The sequence below is a fragment of the Grammomys surdaster genome, unplaced genomic scaffold (genome assembly GCF_004785775.1).
Source record: "Grammomys surdaster isolate TR1022 unplaced genomic scaffold, NIH_TR_1.0 255, whole genome shotgun sequence".
Taxonomy (NCBI): Eukaryota; Metazoa; Chordata; class Mammalia; order Rodentia; family Muridae; genus Grammomys; species Grammomys surdaster.
The window spans coordinates 7142831-7166412 of record NW_021604696.1 but is presented as its reverse complement, the minus strand read 5'-3'; the positions used below and the strand labels follow the sequence as shown (position 1 = coordinate 7166412).

The following is a 23582-nucleotide window of genomic DNA, read 5'->3' as shown; positions in this document are numbered from 1 at the left end:
ACACACCAGCCCAAGTACAAGAACCTGACAGTCCCCCCTCACCTGTATGAACCGAATGATCTTGTCCTTGACCAGGTTCAGTCTGCTCTTCATTGAGTGAGATGTGTCAATTAGGACATAGATGCACTCCCCACGAGCTTTGCCAAAGAGGATGTGGCTCCCATTTTGTAGCCATTTAATCCTAGACAGGAAAAGGCATCAAAGTAAATAGAGTCTGTGGGCACCAAGCTCTCCATCAGAACACAGGGCCACAGTTACAGAGCCCAGGGATCTGCAACATTGCTTATACCAGATCGTTGATGAATGGATGACTTACTTTTAGATTTTTCTTTTCCGAAGAAAAACCTCCATTTGAGACTGGAGAAATGGCTCGGCAGTTAAGATCGCTTACAGCTGTTGTCAGAGGATTCACTTCCAGTTCCCAGCACCCATACTAGTTAGCTCACAGCTACCCGTAACTCCAGCTCAGGGAGACCTAATGCTGTCTTCTAGCTTCGGACAGCACTTGCATGTGCATACATACGTGTATACACACACACACACACACACACACACACATGAAAACAAATCTTTTTTTAAAAAAGAAAAGTTTCCATTTAGACTGGCTCTCTTATCAGGCCCCTCCACTTCTCATCATCAATTCAAGCAGAACGAAACTAAGAAAATCAATATAACAGAAAAACACATGCAAAGAAAGCCATAAGCAAATTACTTCTCCCTCTCTGCTATGCAAAGTTGCTCAACTCTGACACCAGTCGTCAGTACAGTGCCGCTGGTGAAGGTAGCTCATTCCTGAAGCCTGTACCATCTGCTAACAGGACTGAGTAACCCCAGGGCCCTGCAACGACTAAGGTGTTTCTGTGTGCACTGGGCTGCTGCTGTGGTCAATGCCCAGGAGATCATTCCAGGATGCACTGAAACTCACAGCTTCTGGAAAAGCCTTGCAGTGAGGGCGGGAGAAAGAGGATGGAGAAAAGGCCTTACTGAATGGAGCTCAGCAAGTCGTAGACAACTGGAGTTTGAAGGGCAAAATAGCAAATGGCAGTTACTGCATAGAAAGGTAGAGAGCCCATGGAGGACATGGATGGAGCCTATGCTGGGAGAGCCATATTCTACACACTGCACGTATCTGCAGTGTATGCTACGGATCTGGACCAAATGGTGTCCAGGGCATGCGTGTGAAGAAACTGGCAAAAGCCAAGGAGAAAAAAAATCATCCAAAGAGAGCTCACCAGAGCTTACACACCTGAAAATAGCAGTTCACTTTCTCAGCCACCAGAGCAAAGTGTCAAGTAGAATCCTCACAGGGGCGTCACCTCACTAGGAGAACCAAATCAGATAAAGACCACTGTGGACATAAGCTCGAGTGGCTTAAAACCACAATTTAGACTCAAATAGGCTCTAAGCAACTTAACACCATCAGAAAACACATAAAAATACAGAGTCAAGCATCCAACAATGTAAAATTCAAAATGCCTAGACTGCAGAAAACAAGAGAAAAAAAATTGAATAGAAGTCACAGGCATGCCAGGAAGCAGGAGAACATCCATGTTTAGCTGGAAATCTGGTTGACAGGAATAGAGCAACGGATTCTAATGTTAGAATTAGCAGAAAAGCGAAGGGTGTTATGTGGTCACTATAAGTGCACTTCACAGTCCAGGAACAGAACCAGAAGAGAAATGGAGGATATAAAATCGATCCTAAACTTTGCAGAAGAGGAAATGGAGAGGATGTAAGAGAAGGAATGGAGAAGAGCCCCGTGAAGTGCTGGGTCCCCGACATGATGTGGGTGCTGCATTCATGGACTCAAATAGCCGTGGTTACCTGTGCAAGACCTGCACAACCAAGTCAGTCAAAAGCCCAGCGCAGATGGGCAGCTGCCCCCACCCCCAGGCCCCAGCCCTTACTGAGGAACTCTGGGCAGCTGGTAGCTGCTGGAGATGGAGGGAGTCATTCTTTCTGGAGTATGTACTCACTGATAGGTTTCTCATGCTCCCGTGGAGGGCCCCATACCCATTCACATGCTAAATAGACTTAGTAGTTATTTAAAAAGAAAGACATAAAATTGGGATGTGTTAGGGGTTACAGGTGGGTTGGAGGAAGGAAATGGGGGCTAGACATAATTCTATTTTATTACACATATGTATGAAATTCTCAAGGGTAAAACAAATCATAATAAATAATAAATTTCAAAAGATCCTTAATGGGATTCCTAGAGGAAGGAGTCTGAAGTGAAAGGGAATTATATAGCATCAACAGTGAGCAGAGGGGATGTCAGGGAATTGTTTGAAGGCACAGCATTAAGAAACAATTCAAAGTGAAACAGAAAATTAGACACAATTTTGTAACACACAAGTTTGTCTGTAATTAGACTCAATTGGATAATGAATAGGAAAGGAGAAATAGAAACAACATTTAAAAATGTTTCTATTTTGATGGAAACAGTGTGCCTGCAGATCCAAGGAGGTCAAAGAACCCAGGGAGAAGAGAAGGAAGAAGAGAGGAAGGGGGGAGGGGAGGGGAGAGGAGGCCAGAGGAAGGGAGGAAAGGGGAGGGGAGGGGAAGAGAAGAGAGGAGGAGAGAGAGAGAGAAGAGAAGGAGGAGGAGAGGAAGGGAGGGGAGGGGAGAGGAGAGAGAGGAAGAGGAGAGAGGACAGAGAGAGGAGAGAGGAAAAGGAGAGAGAAGACAGAGAGGACAGAGAGAGAGGAGAGAGGAGAAGGAGGCCATAGCCAACTACAACATCATGAATTTGATGAAACTCAGTGATTAAAAGCAGCCAGAAGCAGAAAAATTCAAAGCGCTTTCAGAGAAACAAGTCTAAAAATAAAGGTTCCCCCCCCCTTTTTTAATCATAAATCATACAGGCCAGAACACACTGAAGATTTTTTTAAAAGAAACAACTGATAAAAATTTTAAACTAGAATTCTAGACTTAGTAAAAAGATCTTAAAAGAGAAGAAAAGAGAAAAGAAGTAAATTAAAGGGGTTTCCACTCCTTTGTATCAACTGTGCTGATACAACTCATTGCTGACCACGTGAACCACAACAGATACTAACAAAGCTTTTCAGGTAGAGATGAAAGAATGCCCAATAGAAAACCAGGTTTATGTAAAGGGGTAGAGAGGGGTGTGAGCAAATACAACTTGTATGTATTCTAATTCTTTGTCATTACATGAGGACATTAGACTGTTTGCACTGCATTATTGCATTCATAAGAGCTGCACATTTAAAGTGCAGGGTAGCTGGAAAAGGGAGTGGGGGTAGACTTAGTGACATTCTTATACGCAAAGCAGTATGGTCTTGTTTGAAGACAGACTGAGAGGTTAATGTGTAGAGTGTAAACGTCAAACTGTCACACACATCAAGACAAGAAAGATGTAACAGGTAAGGTTAATAAGACAACAATGGAGGGAAAAAGAAGTCATAAAGAGGAAATCTGGCACCACAGTTAAAAGGTGAAGAAAAATCAGACAGAGCAGACAAAAAAAAAAAAAAAAAGTTACAAGATCCCAGACTTAAATCTAACCAAGTTAGTGAATGCAAATCATCGGAACACCACAAGCACTGTGCCTTCAAGAACCCCAGTTAATTACAAGCCAGAGACAGGCAGAGAGAAAAGAACAGGAAGAGATCAGCCAAGGAAAAAAGTGAGCGTGGGCATTAAGGTGGAGTGACTATTCAGATACCAGACCGTGTACACTTCCTAACTGAGAATGCTAACGGGGCTGAAGTATTTCATATTACAAAGGAGCTGGTCCACCAGGAGAACGCTGACAGTCTGCGTCAATCATGCCCCAACTAGCAGAGCTTCAGAGTAGGAAGGGAAAAGCTGCTAGACCTGGAAGAACCACACAAAAATGTTCTCAATGACTTATAGAACAACTGAAGAGAAAATTGCTAGAAAATGTGCACAACACTTCCAACAAACCAGAGTAAGTGCCATTCAATGCTTTCCAAGTTCTAGACCACAAAATCTTTCTACAGGCTTTGATGGTGTTAATGGTGAATTCTGCCAAACATACAAGATAGAGATGATGTTCATTTTCACATAGTACTGCAGAAAACAGAAAATGAAAAGAGACCCTGCTTGTTCATGACACTGGTCAGCAAGGGGCAAAGGGACCCAGAGGCTGGAGCGCACACAAACACCATGTCCCCCACAAGACTGGAAACACAAATGAAAGGGTCACCTCTGAAACCATAGCAGGGGGAGCTCTAGACACAGGGACAGCTTGCTGTGAGTAATCTATCACCACGTGGCTTTTGAGATGCTGGGACTCTGGGCATAAATACTGGGCAGTTGGGTGTCTGGTTTTGTAATAAAAACGGCAGGAGTGTGGAAAGAGCGTTCATTTTCAAACAGCCATGGCAGGGCTGCCACTGGCTTAAACCTTAGATTTAGCATCTGGCATAATCCACAGAGCAAATTTACAAATGCTGTCACTATTCTTACTTTATAATCAAGGAAACAGATGCAAAATGTCATTAACTAATGTGCCCAGGGCCAAGCAGCAAGTGAGAAAGCTGGGATTTCCATCACATTTTTAATTTCTTATTTGTCCAGTTCTCTGTGACCTCAGAGACAATGAATTCTGTCTCCACAGTCTAAAACTGTCCCCTGACATGTGGAACCTGAGGGTGTTAATTTAAATCTTCCACATGAAGTCAACCCTGAGGTCATCATACCGGCATAGCAGACTCACGGGCATGGGCAGATTGTAAGAGCACAACAGGATAAAGACAGATAAGAAGCCGGGCTGTGGTGGCGCATGCCTTTAATCCCAGCACTTGGGAGGCAGAGGCAGGTGGATTTCTGAGTTCGAGGCCAGCCTGGTCTACAGAGTGAGTTCCAGGACAGCCAGGGCTACACAGAGAAACCCTGTCTCAAAAAAAAAAAAAAAAAGAAGAAGAAGAAGAAGCATGCATTTTAGCTGTTTTCCAAAATACGTACAATATCTGATTATGTTCCAATATGTAAGATTTTCCCTGAGATAAAACTGTTGCATAAGAGAGACTTTAGATGCAATAGCTTGCAATATACCTGTGGCCCACAGAACCCTCAAAGCACAGACAGAAACACTCCTTAGTCTCCTAATGACCATCTTCAAAATAGCTCCTCTGGAAGCTGAGGAGACGGCTCTATCGACAAAGTGCCTGTCACAAAAGCATGAAGATCTTAGCTCAGAATCCTAGCACTCACAGAAAAGCCAGGTATGGTGTGCGGCATATCTATAGCCCTAGTCCTGGGGAGATAGACAGACAGCTCTCTGAAGCGTATTAGCCAGCCAGCCTAACTAATCAGTGAGATCAATGTTCAGTGAGAAACTGTCTCAAAAATTAAGATGGCAAGCAACTGAGGAAGACACTGGACATCAACCTCCATTGCTGTCTTCCTTCCACATACATACATGTACATGTGTCCCCGTACTATACACACACAATAGCATGCTCCTCTTCTGTTTCTGGTAAATCTTGAATGATAGTATCTCCCTTTGTCGTTGACAACATCACGTCGTCAATAATTATAGATGGAAGCTTTGACTTAACTGTGTCTACTGGCCACTTCACTCAGCTGAGCTTTGTCTAAGTCACACCGGCCGGTATTTCACGAGTGACTAGATCACTAGTGACCACATGCAACTATACCAACCTCCTTTGGATCCTGGCCAGGGCTGTGTGGACTCTCTCCCTGTACCGCTTGCATTTCTCCTTGGTGATGTTGACGTGGACCAAGCTCCCATCCTTCCAGGGGACGTGGATGAATCTGCTGCAGTATTTGGCATGGATTGTCTTCTTATTGGTGTCCTAAGGAAAGGACAAAGTTGGGTGGCTATAGTAGGTTCTTAGAAACTCCTTTTGCTAAAACCAAACAAAAATGACTCCTTACTTGGGCTCATAAAATAACTAAACACAGAATAAAATCTGGACATCTCTGACGCCATTTTCTATCTCTTTCTCTGAGTCCCTCACCTGATAAGTCAGCACTTAAGCACGCTAACCTCCAGAGCAGAGCCTAAGACCTAATGATGCCTAACATTTCGTCTCCCTTCAAGGATCAAGATAAGAGCAATGGAAAGATCTTATTGTTCAAAGTCCTGTCCAGAGCCCACCAAAACCATCCAAAAGGGCACCCGAAGGTGTCCAGTAAACCTGTAATTACTCTGGATTCCAGGAACCACAGGGCCTCAAAGCCATGTGACCCCATAATGAGCCGTCTCTTGCCCCCAGGCAGTAATCTTCACACTGTAACAACTGAAACCTCACAGAACCAGAACAGAGACAAGATAAACCAGGTCCAGCTTGCCCGACAGCTGAGGTATGCTTTCCCTTTTGCCCCAGCTCTTCCTCTGTCTGAGCCTACAGCTCAAGTCCATACTCCAGAGAAAAGAGTTTGGGGTCAGTGAACCCAACATCGGTACTTCACAATGTGACATCAGCCATGTTGGTGGAATCTTTCTCTACCATTCACTGTGGCCTCTCTAACAACACTGGGATGTTGTACTGGGATATGGGTGAGCCTGCTCTGTGGGGAACTCCAGGGCTTGGGCTTTGGGGCTAAAACTCTAATAACAAGGCCACTCAGAAACCAGGTAGCACTGCCATCCCTGCCTTATTTGTATACCTCTTAGCGCAGGCACATCTCCACAGGGAGACCATTCACTTCTAAATTCAACAAACACTTTCTGGTCCCTGGTTCCAGAGATAGCCCTGTGCTAAAGGTCATGGGCAAGGTCAGAAGCACTTGTGTGATTCCGTCTGTGTGGGAGAGAGGCCAGGGATTCCTGTAAGAGGAGGGGAAAGGAGAGAAGGAAGGAAGAGGAAAGGGAGGTGAGGAAAGATGGTGGGCAAAGGGAAATGAAAGGGGAAGGGAGAGCTGGGGAGGGAGGGAAGAAAGAGGTTAGGGAATTAGAACTGATCTCTGAATTTAAAGATTCATATATCCCGGTTTTCATGGAGCGGTGGTGACTCTGCATGGTTGGGGTAGATTATAGAGCTCACGAGAACAGAACTGGAGAAAGAGAATGTGTCATATTCTCTAGAAGATTGAAGCAGATGAAGTGCAGGCAGAGAGGCAAACACCGGCAGCAAGCGGCTGCTCCGATGGCGTCCGCGCACGGTCAGAAAAATCTATCAACCGCATGGGTGTTAAAGGTATCGTACAGTACCCCGGGGAGACGGCTCAGCTGCTCAGGCGCATGAGCTCGGAGAGCTCAGATTGTTAGTGCTCACGTGAACAGTGGGGTACAGCAGCATATTTGTGATTGCATGCTGGCTGGGGGAGGGGTGACAGATGAGTCCATAGGTGGAGGGTGTTAAACAGAAGCAAGGACAATTCTTCCTGGGGCAGGAGCATTCATCCAAAGCGAAACTGAGCATAACAACTGAGTGTTTGCCTCCGGACTGTTCTAGCATGGTCAACTGCCATCCACAAGATGTGATACAAACTTGAATTCAAATGGCTTGGGAGTTGTGCTGGCTACAGGAGATGATCCAAGATGGGGTAAAGTTCTGAGGATCTGTGTGAGGAGCACGCACAGTGGAAACATGACAGGAATCATAACCAGCAGAGCCCAGGGAGACTGACATGGGGACTGGGGAGGGGGGTGTCAAGCCACAGAAGAAATGCCCTAGAAAAGTAATCTAAGAGGCATGGTTAGAACTGATTGCACAGGCTATACCTGCAGTTCTTCATAATAACGCAGTCAAGGGCTTAATAACCGTGGCAGGGAGAGGAGTGAAGGAGGGAGCCATCAGGAGAGGGGATAAAGGAATGAAAGTATGTTGTAAGGGTCACCCACATGGCACTGACATCCCAGAGAATGAAAAACGGGGGCTGGAGTCAGTAACGGCAAAGGAGAAACTCAAGAACGGAGCAGGTGAGCTGGGCCCAGCACAGCCCAAGGAGGTGGATGGCAGCCTTGAGACAGTGACAGTCAGGAAGCATCGGAGGAGAAAAGGCTACCACCCACATCGGGCCAAGAGAGAGACCAGCCCCTACTAGAGAGGACAAAAATTCTGGGGACACATAGGAACAAGAACCAGGGTGTGTCTGTGGTAAGAACAGGGTTGATCAGCGACACACTCCCAGTGGGGGTGGTGAAGGTAGCTGTCCTCTACCCTGGGTGCCTTCCCTCCATCTCAGCCTTAGGTATCCCTGGGGATGACACACAAAAGCTTCATTCCTGCCTGTCTCTCAGACATCATGATGTCATTTCTCTAAGAGACCGAGGTACAACCAAGCAAAACAACAGCAAGCCAGAGAGCTGTGTGGAGGCAGGCCGTCATGGTAGCGGCATGGCAGAAGACAGAGCAACATGGCAGCCTGGAGGATTCCGATCATACTGGCCTCCGTCTGCTGGGAGAGAATTCCCTACCCAGCAACTCCATTCCCTTCTGGGGAACACAAAGGTGCCTTGGTGGTACGGAGCACAAAGCACTGTGTAGATTCTCTAGTCAGTGTCTGCGGCAGAGAAAAGACCACGTCTGCTGGGCAATCTCCTAACTGTGAGGCTCTGCTCAGAGATTTCCCAAGTTGTACCTGATGATGCCTGGTTTAAAGACATGAAGAAGGTTGCTCCAGCTGGCAAAATGATCCCTACCTCTCCGTCCATCTTGGAAACCCTTCACACCAAGATCTTCTTGGTTGTTAATTTCTCAGATGGGCAGGACTATACCATACCTGAACCAGTGTTGTTATAGACAGTCACACAGGGAATCCACCCCCTGCTGACTGGGAATCTTAAAGAAGCTATCCATCTTATAGCCACAGTGTCGCCTTACTATACACGTCATAACCACAGGAGCAAACCCAAGTTGAGACCTATGGTCTGAAAATAAGATGGAGCAAAGTCCCCTTCCCCACTATCTATGAAAAGAAAGAGTAAGACAGGATCGGTCTCAGCCTTCACTATATTATTATTATTCAGTAGCATAAGAAACGTGAGCTAGCCCCACCCCAACCCCATTCATAAGCCTCGTTCTTCAGACTGGCCCTCATAATATCATCAAGACTGCCAAGCAGGAAGAGCGAGTTTACCATTCCAGCTGGCCCGGAGCCTCCCATATTTCCAGAAGCTCACAGCGGGCTGTGTCAAAGTCAGCAAGGATTGATACTTTTAAATACTCAGAGCTGGGTGTTTTCTAAATGAAAACGTAGTCGTGTATGACCTCCTGAACATGGCAGAACGATATCTGCAAAGCCAAGGGGGCCGTGCTGGGAAGGGAAAGCCTCGAATGAGGCTTCCCCCAAGCTGCAGTAATTGCTCCTGCCTCCAAGGGCAGGCAGCGAGCTTTTCGTCAGTGCTGTGTTCTTCTAATTCAATTTATGTATTTTTTTTCCTCCTGCAGCAGTCTGTTGTAAACACGCAGGGGTAAGGAGGTAAAAGCACAACAGCTGAACAGCTAGAAGAAAAGAGTCCAACTGGGAGGAAGGCAAGGAACTGGGTGGCAGCCAGCGTGGTGCCAATCAAAGAGTGGAGTGTCCCCTCAGTTGGATCTACAAACCTCTCAGTAAAGGCCTTGACCCCCCATCACAGCCTTTTAGGATATATCAAGCGACCCAGTATTTGAGCAGGACCTTGACCCTCACATCCTCGGTTTCCATGCATTCATGCATATACACACATGTGCACACACATGCACAGGTACATATAACATACAAGTGTACACAGACATATAAACACATATACATACACACACACACACACATATATATATACACACACATATACATGCATACACATTCACGTATGCAAACACACATATACACATGCACACACACACAGGCTGAGTCCGGCTTGGCCATGTAAAGGGCAGTATGACAAGGGTTCCTGCCCATGGAACAGAGCCAGCAGGGTGTGGACCTCCATGAGTGTTGATGGCTGCTGTGGGTGTAAGACTTGTTTGTACAATAGTATATGTATTTTCATGTTTCTCCTTCAGGGACTGTCCTCTCTGCCAAGGTTAATGACTCCATGATAGTCAAACAGCACAAGTCTGGGAGCCCAGGGTATGTCTAATGTCTCAGCAAAATGATAGAACGTTGTGACCTCCAGGACAGCCCTTAAGGCTATGGGAAAGAACAGTAGAAGCATGAGTTCAAAAACATGTAATTTCTCAGTTATGCAGAATATAAGGATGCAACATGAATTGTATAAGCAGCTTCACAGATATAAAGGAACAGAGAGGCAGCTGCACTATGAGGCAGCTTGTCACAAAGATACAAAGACAGGCAGATAAAAAGGTAGGCAGACTCCTGAGTTCAAAGTCAGCCTGCAACAGAGGGAGCTTAGGTCCTGGGCCAGGCTGGTAGAAATGTTAATTTGAGGGTGGGGTAATGACTGAATTGCTATATAAATAAAAGACTGGGCTTTTGATCTGCTAGAGGTGAGCCATCCAGAGATTTTAGAACTAAAAAAAAAAACTGTCTGGAGCAGAGTGCTGTCTGGAGATCTCCAGAAAAAGCAGAACATAGAGCAATCTGGAAAGCTCTCTTGAGCAGAACATAGTCTGTCAGCTTGTAACCCACATTTGGACTTCCCATCCTTTGTTTTGCCACTCTCAAACATCCCTTCTCTCCAAACCAAGGCTGATCCTTGGCACATACACATACATACACACACACATACATATATACACAGACATACACACAAACATACACACATACATACATACACACACAAACATACACGCATATACACACAGAAACATACACACATAAATACACACAAGCACATGCGCACACAAACATATACACACACATACATGCATACTAGCACACGTACATACTCATACACACACACATACATACATACACATGCAAACATACACACACACACATTGATTTTTCTGCTTCAGACTGTGACAGTGCTCAGTCTCTCTGTGCTTATCAACAGTCCCTGTTCTACACATATAGATGATTTTTTTCTCACTGTATAGTCAGCCATTGGTCCACCGCCTTCACCCTCTCCTGGGTGTTTGCCATGGTTTGAAAGTCATTTGTCCCAACCGTGTTGAGCCTTAGTCCCCAGCATGGCCATACAAGGAGACAGTGCCTTTAAAGGTTGATTAGGGATTCCTGTAGGAGTGTTAGGTGGCACAGAACTAGATTGGTTACCCTAAGAGTGGACTGCTGCAAAGCAGGTCAGCCTCCCTGCCTGGGTTATTCTTGCTGCTGTCACAGATACTTGACAAACCCATGGTAAGGAACGGTGGGTTTATTTTGGCCCACAGCGTGGGCCTCCATCATGGTGAGGAGCTCGTGCAAGCAGGAGCATGAGGCATCAGGAGCCAGGGAGCAGAGAGAGATGGATGCTGGTGCTTGGCTCGCCTTCTCCTCTTTATTCAGCCTAGAACCTCAGTCCACAGACTGCTGATGCCCGCACTCCAGATGGCTTTGTTCACAGGTAGGGTAGATTTTCTCACCTCACTTAACCCAATCTAGAAACTCCCTCACTGGTATGCCCAAAGGTTTTTCTGCTGGGTGATTCTAAATCCTGTCGACTTGAAAAACCACCATCCACCATTGCTGTCACACCTATCCCCCCTTGACGCCACACCTATCCCCCTTTTCTTCCCTCCTTCCCCCTCATCTATGTGTTCTTCCTACCAATGCCTACTTCCCTTCTTTTCTGTGAGTTGATACGACACGATGTCTGCACCGAAAACTTAGCAGATGCTAGAGCAGACAGACTCTTTGGCCTCTAGAAGTGTGAGCTAAATAGACATCTTTTCTTTATAAATTTCCTGACCTCAGATATTTTGCTACAGCAACACAGAATGGGCACAGCTAGGACATACATGATGTAAAACCCTGGTCCCCGCCTCAGACCTGATGATTCAAACACAGGATCTGAAAGTTTAGAAATCATTGACACTGAGAATAATTTGGTCCTTGGGAGCCAGAGTCAGGCACTGTGAGAAGCATCCTAGTGGACACCATTAGGTCCAATGGAAATACATCTCTCAGAGCTTGAAACATACTTGTCTGGCACCATGACTCTTTGGAGAATCTGATTTTATGTTTACTGGAAATCCACTGTATTTTGGCAGGTGCCCACTGGAGTACTGCATCTTTAAGATACTGGAAATTCAAGAGGACCATACAGATGCCCGTCTCTTTATACAATCACCAGCGGTTTCTCCTTTCTTATCAATATAGGCAGAGAAACAGTCTCTCCTTTGACATAACAGCGAACAACCCAGGCACTTACAAGGTTTGAATTTCTATTGGTTCAGTTGGTGGCTTAGGTATAATATACTTCTAACTTTTCTTATAGCTTGGAAATTTGAGTGGGTCTCCAAAAGTGTCTGTGGTAGGTCCCCAGGGTGGCAGTGCTGAGTGGTGCGGAAGCTCTAAGAAGCAGGGTCTAGTGGAAGATCAGTGACAGGCAGTAATGCTGATCTTACAGTGTGGGTGTTCACTAGCACAGGCCGCTGTACAATGGAGTCGCCAACACATCCGGTCCCCTTCTGTTCATGGCTATTTCTCTTTCTGCTTCTATGTGGCACAGCTAGGAGCTGGGGGTGAGGGGGAGGCTGTATCAGAGGCCAAAAAGATGGTACCTCCCTGATATTAGACCTTCTAAAGTATGAGCTAAATATAAGCTTTTCTTCATGAAGCACCTACCAAGGATTCTGTTAGATCGACTCAGAACAGACTAAGACATGTAGACCCATGCCCCGGCTCTCAATACTCCCATGGGTACCATCTCGAGAAGTCAGGAAGCAAAAGGACACCTTTGTCATGGAAACCCTGGCTGAATCCCTCCCCCCCGCCATCTTTCAATGTGGCCTGCCCTTGGCTTCTGATCTAAGGGAGGCCTCACTATCTGCCTCAAACTTCAAGGGAAGGCCACAGCCCCACCGCCTTTCACCTACCGCACTGGTCTGCACAGATTCGTTTTCTGGTTTGGCTTTTATATCCACGACTCCATCAGCATGGCGGAAAGAGCAGTTGGCGAGGATGTCGTAAAAGGTCAGCTTCTGAGCCTTCAAACCGTACTTCTGGAGCCATTTCCGGGAGTCCCAGGTGTCTTCTGCACTTTCCTTCCTCTCAGCAGGCGTTGGTTCTGGAATCACAGTTCATGAGCCACTCATGACACATGAGCAGTTCCTCCAGCACCCCCAACCTCATATTTACCAATCTGGACCATTCCCGCTGCTAGGCCACGGAGTCCGCATTTCCCTTCAGGAAATGAGGTACAGCAGGGCTCTTACTTTTCTCATGCTCAGTTGACTCTGGCTGAGAGACCAAAGCCATGTGTCAGGAAGGCATTGTATACAGGGTCAGAAGATCTGGGTTCAAGTCCTGGCTGTGCCATCTACTATCTTAGGCAAGTGGCTTAAATGTAATTCATCCATTTTACCACTCTGAGCTCAAGCAAGTATTATTACCAGCAGAGGGAAGACAGTATCCTCTTGGCTTTGCTGGAGAATCTGATTTTATATTTATTGGAAATTTATTCTATGCTGCCAAGCCATTGAAATAATGCATTCATTCTATTCAGTGTGGGAAAACAGGGAACTTCTCTTTTGACACACTGTTACCTAGTGGAACTCCTGATGCCTGAGTTTCTACAGAAGCAGTTTACGACTTAGGCATAACTCACATAAAATTAGTTCTATGATGTGGATATGTTTTGAGAGTGCACCTGAAAGTGTATGTGGTAGATGCTCAGTCCCCAGTGTGGCAACGGGGCTTCCCATAGGCAAATTCTCAGTATCCGTGGCTTCTGAACTCTCCAGCAACATGCATGAGAGTCAGGAGGTCTGAGATGGTGACCAAAATTTTGCACCCATTTTGATCCAGTATCCAGGAAGAATTGGATCAGGGACCCACTGTGAGTACCTCAATCGGATGCTACAAATTCCTTGTGATAATGTGGTGTTAGCACAAAGCCTACATACATATTCCTGTACACTTCAAATCACCTCTACAGCATGTGTAACACCCGACGTAAGCAACGCTTGCACATGATTGCTGTACTGGATACTGTTTCAGGGACAATGGCACACACACCTGCACACTTCCAGGGCAGTTGCTTTGGTTTGTTTTGTTTTGTTTTGTTTTTTGTTTTGTTTTTTCTTAATTATGTTTGATTCATGCCTGGTCCAGCCCTCAGAGCCCGAGACTACAAGACATTGACTGTCATTAAAGGTGGCCCCTGGGCTTGTCCCACTCTTCTTTCTGTTGCTGGGACAAAACACTGAACTACTTGGAAGGGCGTATGCCAGCTTACTGTTTCCAGTCCATCATCTAGAGAAGCCACACCAGGAACAAGGCAGGAACTGAAGCAGAAGCCATGGAGGAATGTTGTGTCCAAGGCACACTCACCTTGCTAGCTTTCTTAGACAACCCAGCACCATCCTCTCAGGGGTGGGACTGTTCACAGAGGGCTAGACCCTCCCACATCAATCCTTAATTAAGAAAATGTTCCACAGACTTGCCCACAGGCAAAGCTAGTGGAGGCAATTCCTTATTGGAGGTTCCCCTTTCCCAGGTGACTATTGTTTGTAACCGGTTAACAAAAGCTAGCCACTACAGGGTTACAGAGATGGCCCAGTTGGCATGTACTGCTCTTGCAGAGGACCTAAATCTGGTTCCAAGCACCTATACCAGGCAGGTCACACTGGCCTGTAATTCCAGCTCCAAGAAATCCAATGCCTTCTTCTGGCCTCTGAGGGCACCTACACTCACATGTACACATATATATCACACAGACATACACAGACACATACATACACACACACACACACACCCCTTTATTTTAAAAAAATAAATAAAAATAACGCTTTAAGGGTTAGAGAGATGGCTCAGCAGTTAAGAGAACTGACTGCTTTTCCAGAGGTCCTGAGTTCAATTCCCAGCACCAACATGATGGCTCACAACAATCTGTAATGGGATCAGATGCCCTCTTCTGGTGTGCCTGAAGACAACTACAGTTTACTCACATACATAAAATAAAAAAATAAAAAAATAAAAATTAAAAAAAGAATACTTAAAAAATAAATCTTCAAATGGAAAATTAATTTTCTACCAGGCTTGCCATATTTAAGGGGCCATATAATTAGAACAGGACCTAGGGAAATAAAACAGCTTGCAGCCAGTCAGTTCTCAGTGATATGTAAAGAAGCTGCCCAGGAGTATCAGATGGGCATGTCCTCACAGTACCTTGAAAGAACTCACTCTGAAACCCACTGGAGTCAGAAGTGATCAAAGAAGCTGGCTTCCACTTTTGAATTTTAAACCAATATGGCACCCAAAGCCCCGCTGAGTAGAATCCTGAGAGCCAGTAGGAGGCTTCCACACAGACCACAGTCCAGTCCTACCTTTCTCAAATCAGATGCCTCCCAGAACACCCAGCCCCTTGGGTTTCACTGAGAGCTTCTGGCACCACTGCAAGCCACTAAAGGAAAATGTAGCGGTTTTATGGGGAGATCAGCCTCCTTGGAGAAACGTTCCTATGATTTCTCCAGTCCTTAATTAATCTCTGTGTCTTGGACCCCTCTTTGTTCCTGTCTATGAAGCTGGTTCCTTTCCTTCTTTTTCCCTGTTCGACCAGTGAGATGGGAAATAAATTTCTCATTCCATGATTTCCATGGCAACACACATCCTTTTGCTCTGTTTTGGCGGCTACCTTCTTAGAAAAAAGATGAAGACCCCACATCAAGCATATGTCCAAATTTATGACAAAAAGAACCTTCTGGGAGTCATCAAAACCAGCCCTAGCAAGGGTGTTTAAAGAGCAGAGACAAACCTTCACCCTGTAGGTTCATACAGGACGGAGGGTCAAGCAGCTTCTGCTTCTGGGCAGGAGTCAGACTCCCGATTACTGTCTGAAAGGGGTTGAAGGACCCCTCCAACCTGAGCTCCATCCAGGGCATCAGTAGCAGCCAAGCACTCAAGGCAGAGAACTCAGCCGCATCAGAGCTGGAGAGGTGAGGGAAGAGTGGAGCTGTTTTCATGTTCATTCACCGCTAATTACACCAATTAGTGACTGAGCCTCGTTAGCCCAAGGAGGGGAAGGAGGAGGGCAGCATCTGTTCATTAGCGTCACTGACAGAGGAATCCTTTCTCAGTTCTCCTGCGGTTATTTTAATTAGGAGTGTGATTGAGTCCTTGCCTCCAGAGCCTTCCCTCCCTGCCGAGGTGTGAGCTCACAGTGATGCTGATCACAGGGCCCTCCTAGGCTGCTCTACAGATTGCTAACGTGCTTTAGGAGTCCCTTGGAGGGAAGCACAGAATTTCCCTGCCCGGTCTTTTCCGTCCTACAGATTAGTCTCAAAGCATTTTCCAGGCATGAAGCCATACTTACTAATGCTTTTGAAAACTATCCTGGTTTAACCAGGGGCACAATAAAAATGATATTGGGTATGGCTCACCCATCATTACTCCCCCCCCAACTCAGGCACCTACCTACCCTCAAAGTCAGATCATCAGGGGTACCATCAAGGATTTACTAACACCCCCACCCCCAAAATGCACTCTCTACCCTCATCCACTAAAAGCTACTCAACTACCGCCTCATTCCTGCTCTGCTAGGTCCTGTGCCTTTTCAGGGAATGACTGTCAGTCAATGAATGCGCTCAGTTTCCAGAAAGGGCATCGTCGGTCTGATGCCTCTCGAAGTGAACTCCATGTGCTTTGCCTCCACTGAACACTGATGGCTGCCACTCAGAAAAAGAACTCCTTAGGCAAAAATCTGGGGGGACCTAAAAACTTGGTTGGAGATTACTGATGACCTCATTTTAAACCTTTTTTTAAATGGGCGAGAGGGTCTCACTACAAACAGGATGCACCCCTATCCTGCTCTTAGGAAACCAGGAAGTGTTTTGTCTGAGAGCCTTTCTGTCCTGGGCATTGTGGAAGGCTTGTAGTCTACAGACCAGAGCATGATACACTCTGGAAGAGAGGGAGGGAAAGAAGAGGGAGGGGACAGAACTGAAGACAGCTGGGAACAGAGGGAGATGGACAGCGACTCTATGACACTCCAGTCCCTCCCACTGATGAGGTGGCTGACCCTCTCAGCAGACCTGTGGTTTTTCTGAAGGTGGGATGAAACCTTCTCTGGACAGAGGCCAGGAGACAGGCGGTAACAGTATGACATGAGACAGAAGTCACCTTGAGCAGTTGCACGTATCTCTATGCTTGTCTGATATATTCTGCTAATGCACACTTACTAAGGCATCTAGTGTTGAACGCATGTGCCCGGCACCTCACAGGTACCAACTGGGCAGAAGGGCAGGAACCATTACACCAAAGGGACACCATGGTAGCAAACGACTATATGATGGTCTCTTCTGGCCTCCAGAGGTACTGGACACACATGGTGGCCAGACACAAAATACCCATACACCTACAATTAAAAAAAATCTTTTTAAAAAAACTGTTTAAAAATAGCCAGAGGTGGGAGTGGATGGGGGGGGAGTGACACCTTTAATCCCAGCACCAAGGAGGCAGAAGCAGGTGGAGTTCAAGGCCAGATCTACAGAGTGAGTTCCAGGACAGCTGAGGCTATACAGAGAAACCCTGCTTCAAGAAAACCACCGCCAGCAACAAAAAATAGCCAGGTTGTGGCAAGATCTATAGACCAATTCAGGACTTGGATATAAAGTAGATGCATGAGATTAAGAAGATAGAAATTTAAAAAAAAAAAGAATAAACAGACTTTGGGAAATTGTGAGACCTGAAGCTCACATAAGTGTGCAATGAAGGCTAGGTTAGCAGTCATTTCTTTACAAATGGTAACTATCTTGATTTCCTTCCTCTGGAGCAGCAATTCTCAACCTGTGAGTCGTGACCCCTTTGGATGTCGCGAATCAGACATTTACATTACGATTCATAGCAGTAGCAAAATTACAGCTCTGAAGTAGCAACCACGAGGAACTGTATTAGAGGGTTGCATCATTAGGAAGGTCGAGCACCACTGGTCTAAGGTCTTAGCAAACATCTTGTTTCTTAGTACTTCCATTCTTGGGTCTTCCCCTTTTCTCCACAGTGTCCACGAAGCATGAAGCAGCAGGCATTTCTGAGGGCCTGGTCTTGGCTTCTGTTCTGCTGCTATGAAGAGATAACCATGAACAACACAGCGTATAGAAGAAAGCATTTGATGGAGCTTGCTTACAGCTTCAAAGGGTTAGGCCATGACCATCATGGCGGGGAGAGTGGTGGCAGGCATGCAGGCATGCAAGAAGCTGAGACACATCTGAGCTGCAAATTGCAGGCAGAGAAGGGGAGCGAGACTGGGCTTCCTAGCATGGGCTTTTGGAATCTCAAAAGCCCACCCCCAGTGACAAATCTCCTCCAACCAGGCCACGCCTCCTCCAACAAGGCCACGCCTCCTAATCCTTCCCAAGCAGTGCCAAGAGCTGGGGATCAAGCATGAGAGCCTGTGAGGGCCACTCTCATTCAAATCACCACAGCCCCTTCTATCTTTTCTCTGCTGCTCTTCCTAGTGCTAACAAGCAGAATGCTGCTGAGCCTAAGGAAATATGCATTTGTGTGTAGGTTTGTTCTAAAGTATTATAATTTAGCTTTTACACTGAGGCGCGTGTTCCCACCCCCTCCCATGTTGGGAGGTTATTTTCCGCATATTGAAATCTCCTGACATCCTTGTCAAAAATAAACCTACGGTAAGTACATAGATTTACTCTGGGGTCATCTCATGAATTTATGCATCTATGTTTTCAGAGAGTTTTTTTTTCTGTGCAGTCCTGGCTCAATGGAAACTCACTTTTCTCACTTTGAAGTTGCTGTCTTCCCGCTTCAGCCTCTCAAGATGCTGAAACTACAGGTCTATGCCACTACACCTTGGCCTTTATGAATCAATTTTCCGCCAGTGTTACATGGCTTTTATGAGCCAACTCTCCAGCTCTTTTTGCATCTTTAAATATAGCTTTCTGGACTGCTCCCATTCTGCTTGTTTAGAAACTGTGCCACAGATAGCATCTTATAAAGAGGCACGCGGCAGCAGTGAGCAAAAACAGCCTCAATACATTTCTGACTGTACTTCTCTGCATCACAACGCCACTCAGGACCACAACAAAATCTTGTTAGTTATTTAACCCACAAATGACCATCTTCTCTCTCCACTGGTTCAATAAACACTTTCACACCTTGTCAGAAGAGCTTGAGGAGCCCTTAGCCTCGTGACATCAAATTGATATTTTGAAACAAGTCTATACTCAGAGTCAGATCTTGGGCTCAAGAGTAAACTCTGGGGCCCTCCTTGTTCATGGTTAAAGCATGGCCACTCAGCATGCTGAGGCTCTGTATCTCTAATGGGTCACAGATGGTTGTGGAGAAGATCCCATATGAAGAGTCCTTGTCATGTGTGGGCTGTAGCATAGTCAAAAAGAAAAAAGTTCTACTTCCTCAAGTTTGGAAAAATTATTTCGTCTCCTATGGCAAAGGAGGCCATATTCTTGTTTCAGAATCCTTCCTGTATCCTACACAGAGGGAGTGCCCGGGTGAATGTGCCCAGGACCTCTGAGCAGCCAACACTCCCTCGTACACTTTATCAGTAGCCTTGCCTGGAGGCATGATTGACCACAACAACCAGTTACACACTTAGCTTGTGGGAACCAGGACACCTGAGCAGCATGTGGCTGGGTTTATGCTCGCCTTCCTGCTGTTTCCTGTTGGCTATACCTGTTTTCTATCCTTTTTCTTTTCTAAGGGGTTTTAGATTCAACCCATTTCATCGCCTTTGTTGTATCGTGTGTGATCATGGTAGTTGTTTCCAGCTAGTGGTGCACAACTAAATCCAGTCACAGTCTAGCTTCAGGTGACGTATAGCACTTCATCAGTAGCATGTGCTAATGATAAGTTTAACTTCTGAATGTCTAACATGTGCTTTGTCTGTGCGTGTGTATGCACGTGTACACACACATGTGTAGAAGCCAGAAGCCAATATTGAGTATCTTCTATCACCTATTTGTTTGTTTGTTTGTTTATTAAGACAGGATCTCTCACTGAATCTAGAGTTTACCAGGTTCCAAACTGTTGTTTTTCCTTCATTGATTGTTCTGGCTCAGACTTCCAGAGCAGTTCTGAATAGAGGTGTCAAAAGTGGGCATGCTGTGTCTGGCTATGATGCAACCCAACACAGGTCAGGGACTTGCTTAAAACACTGTGAGGGACTGAAGAGACTGCACAGTGCTTGAGAGCACTGGCTGCTTTTCTAGAGGACCCAGGTTCAGTTCACAGCACCCATATGGTAGTTCATAGACATCTGTGACTCCAGCCCCCGGGGAACCTAATGCTCGCATCTGGCCTCCCTGGGCACCAGGCATGCATGGAGTGCAAAGACATACTTGCAAACAAAATGTCCATACTCCTATAAATAAGTAGGTAGGTAGGTAGATAGATAGATAGATAGATAGATAGATAGATAGATAGATAGATTTAAAGAATGAAATTGTGTGTGTGTGTGTGTGTGTGTGTGTGTGTGTGTTTCTCTTAGTAAATGGATTATGTATTTCTTGAACACGAGTCTTGTGGATGACAACACTGTGTCTCAATGTCTAAAGGTTGGACATGCCTGCTAGATGCAAGTTGACACATGGAGTCATATGTCACTTCCATAATTCCATAACTGGGTGGCACCCAGATAAAAATAAGGATGAGTCTGTCGTCAGCATGCAGTCACTGCTTCAGCAACAAAGGGCAACCCAAGCCAGATTTCTTGACTATGCTGAAGGTGCATTGCTCAGAAGGAACGAAGACAAATGGGCCAGCTGTCCTCACAGCCCACCCCTATGACCTAGAAGGGTCACTATGTCTCTTTCACAGTCACCAGCCTGAGGTCAGACATTGGAGGACTCTGGCTCTGGACATAATCACAGTGAGTGATTAGTCTCAGGCTATGGCTCCTTAGTTACAACTATGGCCACCATTGTCAGCAACCTATGTTACAACCTAAGCCAACAACCTGCCAGGACCAGCCTAACAACTAGACTATAGCCAAGATCCACGTAGCTACAGAATGCCAGTTGATGAGGTAAATCCATGATTCATGGCCATTACAACTACCACAGGCGATGCCAGCTGGGACAGAGGTCCAAGTGTCCCATGGGGACATGTCTTACTAGCACTACAACTGTTGCAGAGGTCCCATACACTGGCAGACCCAGGATTGAGGCTGTTGGAATATGCCTAGGATTAGGTTTGTCCAGCTGAGCACTCAATTCTGGGACAAAATCTTGTGATTCCAATTACCAACATCAAATGAGATTTTGGGGTCATGCTATGTGGTCCATGGTCGGGGTAATGTTGGTGAATGCAGTCCCTTAACCATCTTGGCAAATGGCAAGTAAGTTAAGCGACCTCTGAGTCTCACAGCTGTGAGTAACCACACAGTATCTTGGGTATCTGAGGCCCATCACACAGGTGGCAGAGATGTAACCCGGAACTCAAGTATGTCCCCTGAGGGCACAAGTCTCTACCAGGTGGTAGTACAACGGCCTGGTAATAGTTGTACCTGGTCCTTCTCGATGGTGAACTAAGTCTGCCTCCTTGCTTTGCAGCTGGGGTTGAAGTAGGGGTGACGGAACGAGTCAGGCACCTGGCCCAACACAGTTCCAGCTGCCCATTCAGCAGCCAGTGGGCTAGCTGTAGGTATCACATAGCTTTGCCCAACAATGTTCCCTCTGGCAGATCTGTACTGGGTTTCAAGTCTAAGGCCTGGGTTTAATTCTTCTTCCCCTAATCAAGGAGGCAGCTCACTCTGGGCTACTTAGAATAAAGGCAGCGGTGAAGGCCAGTCGACCTAGTTTCCTTGCCATAGCTGTGATAAAAATATTGACCAAAGCAATCTGGGGGAGGAAAGCATTCAGCTGGCTTATATGTTTACGTCATAGTCCATTCTCAACGGAAGATGGGGGAGGAGCTCAGAGCTGGGACCTGGAGACAAGAGCCGAAGCAGAGGCCACAGAGGATCACTGCTTACTGGCTGACTTTAGCTTGCTCAGCTACTTCAATTATACAGCCCAGGTCCACCTGCCTAGGGAAAATACTGCCCACAGTGGGCCGGCCCCTCCTATATCAATTAACAGTTAAGAAAATGGCCCCACAGACATGCACCATAAGTCAGTATGATAAAGACAATTCTTTAAGGCAATTCTCCCTCCCCATGTGACTCTAGGTTGTATGGAGTTTATGAAAAGGGTAGCCAGCCCAGGGGTCCATTTCCAGAACATCTCCCTCAGCTTCCACGACATTCTGCCTCTCCCTGTCCATTTTGGCTGACTGATATTCCCCCCCCCCCCCCTCTCTCTCTCTCTCTCTTTCTCTGATTAAAGACGACCCTTTCTTGCTTCTTTCCCTGAATGATAATCTCTGACTGTATGGCAAGCCTTGTGACTTTGCCCCTGGTATGTGCTGGACACTTCTGTGCTGTGTAAAGCTCCAGGGGTTCTGTTGTGATGTGGAGTTGTGTTACCTGGCAACTGTTTGTTTCCTGTCACCCTCTGATGGCTTCTGAGGAGAACCCAGAGCAAGGCTCCGCTCGGGCCTCATGGTTCCCTAACCACTCAGGCTAAGACCTCCCCAAGGAGTCTTAACACCCCCGTGAGTTACAAAGCTGTCTGACTGTTCCTGAGGCTGTGTGAGCATCATATTTTTTTCTTCTAATTCCTCCCAGTAGCCCCCACCTGTCAGACAACTTTCTTACCTGTGTGATCTACTCAGTAGTCAGGTGACTTCTCAAGGAGCAGACTCTACGTGTCGCTTTGGGCGTGTGTCTCTTCGCATCTGGGCATGCGATGCCACAGCTCATAGCATAACTGTTCTTTCTAGACTCTCAACTCTGTCTCTCCAAACTTTGCAAGTTTTGACAAGCTCCCCCTGGCTTCTTCCTCCGTGCCCCACGGCCTCATGACCAGCTAAGAACAACAACAGCTCGCCTCCTTTCTGTCCTGTGTCCTATGGACTGCTGTCCCTGTTGCTTGGCATCCACTACATCTTACATTGTTTTGTATACATTGAGTGTATGTTTTATTATCTCCTTAAGGAATTTTTATGTCCCGCTCTTGGGATTAAAACAAGTTAATTCCCAATGTGGCTTCACTGTCCCAGGCTAATGAGTCACCTCAGCCAGATACTGCCACCACCCCCTATGGTTACATAAGCAGACTGCTCTGATCCCTGACAGAGTGGGGGCTATCGAGGGGGGGTGGGGGTGGGAGTAAATCAGCCAGGGAACCTTTGTCTACTTCATCTTCAGCCCACCCAAGTGACAATCCGAGCCTCCTGCTTAGTTGCCCCTCCACCCCCACTGCCACCTCCTTCAGCCTTTAGGCCTTGAGCAGTCAGGCTGAGGGAATGGCTGCCTTCCCACAAAGCAGACACAGGATCTTTGCCTAAACTGACCATGGCCTATGTGGGAAAGGGGTAGTCAGACACTCTCTTTGTAGATGCTGGGGTCAAATTAAGGTAAAGGCTTAGGTGATTACCCAATGCAGGGATGGTTTTGATCAAACTTCCCATTTAAAATATAAATGGTATGTCCTGAGTAATTTTTAATTTTTATGTATATGAGTACACTGTAGCTGTCTTCAGACATATAAGAAGAGTGCATTAGA

At 46.3% G+C, this 23582-nt stretch overlaps 1 protein-coding gene across 1 annotated transcript in view; it reads right to left on the bottom strand.

Moving 5' to 3' along the window:
* The window catches only part of Vwa3b (von Willebrand factor A domain containing 3B), a 165828-nt gene that overhangs the window by 75739 nt on the left and 66507 nt on the right, over window positions 1–23582 (bottom strand). Inside the window, 3 exon segments of the mRNA XM_028775375.1 lie at window positions 43–181; window positions 5650–5804; window positions 12879–13069. Coding sequence (XP_028631208.1) covers window positions 43–181; window positions 5650–5804; window positions 12879–13069 — 485 coding nt within the window.